This window comes from Silene latifolia, chromosome Y (genome assembly GCF_048544455.1).
Source record: "Silene latifolia isolate original U9 population chromosome Y, ASM4854445v1, whole genome shotgun sequence".
NCBI lineage: Eukaryota > Viridiplantae > Streptophyta > Magnoliopsida > Caryophyllales > Caryophyllaceae > Silene > Silene latifolia.
In genome coordinates, this window is record NC_133538.1 from 215,536,368 (window position 1) to 215,543,435 (window position 7,068).

At 33.8% G+C, this 7,068-nt stretch overlaps 1 protein-coding gene and 1 long non-coding RNA gene across 2 annotated transcripts; both read right to left on the reverse strand.

Annotated features, from left to right (window-relative positions):
- Positions 1 to 4,086: 4,086 nt before the first annotated feature.
- On the reverse strand, positions 4,087 to 4,773 carry LOC141626466 (uncharacterized). The gene is made up of 2 exons (XR_012536047.1): positions 4,555 to 4,773; positions 4,087 to 4,438 (listed from the first exon to the last, which is right to left on the reverse strand). It is a non-coding gene; the product is annotated as an uncharacterized LOC141626466 (long non-coding RNA).
- A 319-nt stretch (positions 4,774 to 5,092) lies between these two features.
- LOC141634258 (uncharacterized) lies at positions 5,093 to 6,325 on the reverse strand. The gene is made up of 5 exons (XM_074446484.1): positions 6,139 to 6,325; positions 5,962 to 6,052; positions 5,741 to 5,865; positions 5,575 to 5,659; positions 5,093 to 5,454 (listed from the first exon to the last, which is right to left on the reverse strand). Exons 1-5 carry the CDS (start codon positions 6,323 to 6,325, stop codon positions 5,223 to 5,225), a joined length of 720 nt encoding a protein of 239 aa, XP_074302585.1. The 3' UTR covers positions 5,093 to 5,222.
- Positions 6,326 to 7,068: the final 743 nt, after the last annotated feature.

The following is a 7,068-nucleotide window of genomic DNA, read 5'->3' on the forward strand; positions in this document are numbered from 1 at the left end:
CCTATTTTGTAGTTCTTTTAATGAATGTCTCGGTGTTTGATATTCGTATTACCTACCTCTGTTAATGATGTTGCTGCGAGTTATCGAAGTCATAGTGGCATTGATATCATAGTCATACGTTTTGCAACAACTGGACTTATCGGTAGATAAGACGCTTGATATCATAGTCATACATTTTCATTTACTCGACCATATAATGACGTGGTTGAAGGGAATGAAGCATAACTATTGAAATAATGTGTTTCTAATTATTTAAAATGACAAAATATACCCATCTGTTAGTTTTTTTAATGGAATATTTCCCTATTTGATATTCGTATAACGTACCTCTATTGATGTTGAAGGATGTTGGGGTCGTAGTTGCGTTGATGTCGCACTTTATCGTTTCATGGTGGCTGGTTTTCTTAGAAGATAAGATCATTTTTCCCTTTTTTCTTGCTACATTTTCATTTACTCGACTATATAATGATGTGGCTGAAAGCAATGAAACACAAAAATTGAAATAAGGTCTCTTTATTTAAAATAACAACATAAACCTATCTCCTATTTTTTTTAATGAATGTATCCCTATTTGATATTCGTATAACATACCTTTGTTCATGTTGTTGTAGGATGTTGGGGTTGTTGTTGCGTTGATATCGTTCTCTATCATTTCATGGTGGCTGGGTTTCTTAGCAGATAAGATCAATTTTCTCTTTTGTCTTGACACATTTCCATTTACTCGACCATTTATAATGGCTTAATGAAGTTAACCATGTCAGTAAGGAAATTTTCACATGGAATAAAATAGCAAAAAAATACATCTTACCATTACTCAGTTCGTTTGAAGTGTTTCCAACATTGATTTTGATCTTGTTAGACGGGTTTTTAACTTATGATAAACAAACTAAACAAACTGACTGATATTTTTTTTGAGAAACTAATAGAGTAGTCAGCTGTAGCAGATGGTATTCTAAATACTATTTAAGTTAAATTTGTGAAAGTGACTTTACCATTAGTAATGTTGCGAAGAGGTGAGCGGTTCGTCATTGGCAAGGATTGAGATGGTTGCGTATGTTGGTATACGTGTTGATCGTCCCTACCTAATATATTGACAGGGTAATTAATTGGATTCTGACGTAGGCATGCAAGTGTTTAAAGATAGTATTGGTCGTACGATGTACCTTTATTATTGATCTGCTGTTTGCCTAAGATTTTCTTCAGTTGAGCAGGAGCAGGTTGAGCATGAGCAGGAGCAGGTGTCTGCCACGATGCCTCGGAATTCATTTGCGGAGATTCAGTTTGACGCACTTCTCTCATAGAGATACCTGGACCTATTGTCAAAGAAAAATTAAGTAAGTTATAACTCATGAAGTAATTTACATATGTAGTGCGTTTAACAATATATTGCTAGCCCTTGGATGAACAAATGTACTCGTAATGTAATCTAAAAGCAGACTTTTGAATGAAAAAAATTAACCTTGTGAATTCTCTCAACCAAAAATCAACATGTGCTTTGTCGTACTTGAGTGCAGCCTGTTAATTAACTTGTGCATTGTTGTGGTTAATTGAACAAAGTTTGTGCCTTGCTGTGGATTAGTTTAGTTATGTTGTTTCAATTTTGAGTCTTTAATCCTGTGCCAAGCTGTGTATGTCAGTCTTAATCTTGTTAAATTATCAATTTTAGTATCCTGTGATTCTTCTGTGGAACTTGAGGTCATAATTATATACAGGTACCAGTGAAAAAATTTGAACTACTTGATTTAGGAAAATCACAAGATATCACAAGTATCAGGCTGTCTTGCTCGAATTATAAAAAATAGTTAGAGTGCTCCTAAAGTCGTGAAACTTTACTTACAGTTTGTTTATATATTGAAGTTGATTGCACAAAATTTCAGAATATGTGGAGGTCATTTGGTATTTTATCTAAGTCACCAAAGTTTGTTTGTGAAAGCAACTTTACCGTTAGTAATGTTGCGGAGAGGTGAGCGGTTTGTCATTGGCAAGGATTGAGAAGGTTGCGTATATTGGTCTACGTGTTGATCATCCCTACCTAATATATTGACAGGGTAATTAATTGGATTCTGACGTAGACATGCAACTGTTTAAAGATAGTAATGGTCGTACGATGTACCTTTATTATTTATCTGCTGTTTGCCTAATATTTTCTTCGGTTGAGCAGGAGCAGGTTGAGCATGAGCAGGAGCAGGTGTCTGCCACGTTGCCTCGGAATTCGTTTGCGGAGATTCAATTTGTCGCACTTCTCTTATAGAGATACCTGGACCTATTGTCAAAGAAAAATTAAGTAAGTTATTTGTGATTATGAAGTAATTTACATATGTAATGTGTTTGACAATGAATTATGCATACAAAGTAAATTTGTAGTTACAATCGTAATGTATTACATACTGAAATACATAAAGTTTTATGACCGTTGTTAATGTAGGCTGCTGATCGTGAGATTGCGTTGTGTCCAGTTTTATCAAATCTACGTTTCCGTGCTCTCATATCAGATATGATCATTCTCCTCTTTCTTCTTGCAAATTTCCCGAATAATCGGCCACAAATTATAGCTTTACATATAAAATATTTTTTAAGTATAAGTAATTGAAAATTTTTCTAAATAGGTAAAATGTAGTTTTAGTATGAAGATGATCTATTGAATGAATATAATTTAGAACGGTCATACCAATTGTAAGGTTCATAAAGGGATTAAACTGTAATTGCTCTTCTATGTTATCTGTACATAAGGTTGAAAGGGTATTAGCTACATACGACATATAAGACATATTAAAAAGACTAAGGAAACATGACGGTTCAACCAATACTTTGTAAAATTTTCATACGACATATAAGTCATATTAAAAGACTGAGGAAACATGATGGTTCGCAAGAATTTAATATAGTATGTACCTTCTTGTATGTGATTTTTATCTGATTTCTTTTGTTGTGCAGAAGATCTCTGCAAATTAGACTTATTGGAACTTATATGTGACTTAAGCTGTTGCTAATTTAATTTGGTATCTTATTCTTAGGTGTTGTACATATATATATATATATATGCATGAGGAAATAAATTTGAAATGCTGAAATATGAAAAATGGCTCCAAATTTAAAGATTTATATTGTTCAAATATTTAGTTTGAGGAACATGAAATGCTGAAATATGAAAGATGGCGCCATGTTTAAAAGATTTCAACCGTTGAAATATTTAGTTTGAGGTACTTGAAATGCTAAAATATGAAAAATGGCTCTAAATTGAAGTTTAAAATTGAAATATGGCGCCATGTTTCAGCATTTCAATAAATTCTTGACAAAAAATCTGAGTTCTATTTTTCAAACATTCAAAAGGCAGTTTCGTATTTTTTTTTTTCACCCAAAATTTTGTATGATATAACAATTTCGCATATTATAATACTTTTCACTGATTCAAATGGTTATCTCAATAAATTTGGCATATTATTAATGGCTCAATTTTTGAATTTTTTCATTAGTTAATGACTCCAGCTAAGTTATTAAGTTATTCCTTAGGTGATGGTGCAAAATGTCTCACTAAACTCTTTATGCTTCTTGTATTGTCACAAAGTGTAAATGCATTTTATTACACGATTTTTATTGTGGGTCATACGTAAACTACTATTGTATTAAGAAAATAGGATAAAGCTGCAAACAACCTTCCGAACACCGACCGACAGTGGTCGGTGGAGCCATAGTGGCTTCAGGGTAATTTTGGTGTATTTTTGTCATGGGCCTTTGTGACTGGTGAAATGAAGCACACGCTAATTTTACACTGCTGATCTAAGTTCCTTTGTTTGTTAACGCTTTAGCTTATTAAGACATAGTGAAGTTGTTTAAGTGTAAGGGATTGAGATGCAGCAAAGTAAAGTTGTAAAGTTTTATGTTGCAGGAAACAGGGAATTGCAGTACCTGTCTAACATGGCGTAGCAGCATAAGGATAATCTTGGTCCTGATACTCCTAGGCAGTAAACTTCGAAATCATACAATTTTTATTGTTTTTAAATCGTTTGTTTCACCTAATGAGTCGTATTGCTAATATCCATAGGTTTGATGCACAAAAGTTTTAGAAAAAAAAACACTGTTAACTATCATAAATTCAAATGAGCATAATAAGAATTGTTTTGGACATAAAAACAACTACTACTGCATAGTGTGTATCTGAAACTTACTTAAACCACTTATTCAAAAATTATCCGAATCAACTAATTAAAAAGTAGACTTGATTATCTGATATTTCCTTCATCAGAGAACCGTTCTAAACCTTCTCCACTTTGACTTTGACGTGCCTTTTGGTGGTTGACAGCTGGTCAGCCGCTGTGATCTCCTCTTCACTGTCTTCGCCAGTTATGTCTTCTATTATCCTAGAGAGTGGACACTTTAGCGGAGGTGTGACATCAATAGCTGCTTGATCAGTATCAAGCTGAGTGCCTCCATTGTTGGCCTGGAGATGGTGTCCAAAATAGATCAGGTATAATATATAATTTATAATTTTACTTTATTTAATAGACATTATAAGCAATTGGGCTTTAGTAATTCAGTATTTTAAGGAGGTAATACCTTGTCTGCCATATTAAGTCCAGAGTCGTGTTCAAGCTGATCTTCCTTGATTTTGGCATGCACATCTTTCCATCGGGCAATTATATTCTTGTCATCGGTCATGTTCACTACTGTGTAGGAAGTACGATTGTCGTCGACGTTCTATTTACGGGAGACTTCTAGTTTGAAGACAAACTCACGGCCAATAAAGACCTCAAGTTCTTCAGGTGCGTCATCACTCTAAACATTGTAAATAGTCAAACGAAATTAATAGTCAAGTGGCTTGTGAAACATGAGTTCTGTGATGCAAAATGGTTAGAGTAAATTTCACCTGGTCTTGGAGATAAAGTATTTCGCTTGCAGTCTTCTTAATCTCCTTGGTGATATGAGTCTCAAACATACTCACTTTAGCAGAACCACCACTCGAGTCTCTCATGACAAACTTGGTTTGGAATCTGCAATTATAATTATAATCAAAATATCAATGTAAGTCAAAAAATCAATTATATTTTGAGATTAGGTATTACCCAACGATATTAAATGCTAAATATACCTAGGTATAATTGTGGTTTGCTTTTCTCCCAAGTATTTTTCTTTACACTCAAGCTTACCATCTTCGCCCTTAGTAGCTCCCTTATAACAGTTTTTGCATGACATATAATACCAATGTCCCTCAAGGTCAATGTTCGTTATGGTAGCCAAAGTGACCCAATAGCCAGCCTATAAATTTTTAAAATTTCGAAGAAATGCTTGTTAATAGTCATTATGCTGTAAACTTTAACATGAAGGCTGTTGGTCCATACCTTGCCAGATTTGACTATTTCTGTAATAGTCCGAATGAGTTCTGGCCTTATTAAGTCGTAAGAGTCATGTGATAGCTCAGATATTCTGGACTCAGATGAAGCTGGTAAATCACGATTCCTGACAGAATTGGATATAAAGGTGTAATAGAATAAGAATAGTCTATAGTTGTCATTAGAGTAAGCATTATATGAGTCAAATAATTTTTCGTTAGTGTTAGCACATAGTTTGAAAATTGACCTTTCGCGATACTCTTCAACTTCGAGGATTTCCTTGTTATAACCAATTTGTGTTGCGTACCTAGTAGTGTTTATTCTAACCTCACCTGCAATTTTGAATTTTTATCAACTTTTAGTATCAATGTCTATGCGTAAAATAAATTATATATACCAATAACAAACTGTACCGTTATAAGTAGTTCGTTGAACGTTTTGCATGATGCAAATCATTGGCTCCGAGCAATGCCAATCATCCACAAACGAAAAGTCATCTGTATAGTCTCCCCAAACCGAGCATTTCAATACAGTTTTACTGTTTTTGTAGGATGAAATGTTAGTGGATTCATAAGCGAAGGACTTAACGTACTAAAAAAATTAAAATCATTCAAAGAAGTGTTTGTAAACTTACGTAAGATCTGTTAACTCAACTGTCCTAAGCTTTTCTCCCTTGTTCTTGGACAAAGTGACTTTTGAACACCCAGTCAACTCTCCAATTACATCTGTTGAAACTTAATTAAATATAACGCGAAAAATAATCACAATAAATTGATATTAATATGGAGTAGTAGATAGTCGTAGTACATACCCAGGTAGTGTCGATCTGAAACATTTTTATCCAAGATGTCTTGGAACTTAATAAATCTGAAACCATGATATAAAATGGATGGAGTGCACTGGTGGTCAACACGGGTTGTGAAGCTGAAATATAGCCGTTGTTTGTGGTATATTGACACCCTGGTAACATCTGAACCGGTGTTCTCCGCAACCTCCATATTAGTAAAGTTGTATTCATTTCCTTGTTCTATGGTTTTTTGAAACTTTCTAATCAATCCTTTCCGTATAGTTGCTTGAATAACGTTGGACTTTATTTGAAGAAAGAAAGTGTTAGTTCCATATTTTGAAAAATAATAGAATGTAAATTCCAAGGAAATTTTTTAGTTTTTACATTAACATTACCCTAGCGCCTCCTCAATGGCCCCCGAGCCCAAATATATGTTATGAAGAATAATTTGTCAAAGTTGATTGCATTTGATGACTAAGTCAAATGGGGATACTATAAATAGTATGCAGGGAGTACTTAAGATGATTTGGTCAATAAGTGTGATTTGAGTTCAGATTTTAGTAAATCAAATTGAAACATGGATCGCATTCAATATGGCATACTTGGAAGGCTGATTCATTTTCTTTACAATGTGATCTTTGATTTTTACTGGCTTGCTTAGTAGGCCATTTTTTGATCGTGCAACTCATTCATACTAACGGGACTGAAATATATCATCTCTGTGTTTTTACTGTTTTGATCGTGTTAGTTTATATGCAAGACAGTTTTACATAAACAACTGCATGTTAGTTAACCAAATGAAACCTATAATTATTACCATTATTGTATATACTGTATAATGGTATAGCGTGGTTTTCCGTGGTATTGGGTGTTCCACAATGCTTCAAGTTTAGTATCAATTTTTTTGACTTAGATTTATAAGTTACACAATGTAGTTGCTGAAGTTGTTTACCC

Excerpts from the sequence above, each read along its gene's own strand:
- LOC141634258 (XM_074446484.1), bottom strand. The coding sequence starts at position 6,325 with ATGGAGGTTGCGGAGAACACCGGTTCAGATGTTACCAGGGTGTCAATA. Across the intron at positions 6,053-6,138 it reads TTCAGATCGACACTACCTGG|ATGTAATTGGAGAGTTGACT; the intron begins GTATGTACTACG and ends AAGTTTCAACAG. Across the intron at positions 5,455-5,574 it reads GTTGAAGAGTATCGCGAAAG|GAATCGTGATTTACCAGCTT; the intron begins GTCAATTTTCAA and ends CAATTCTGTCAG.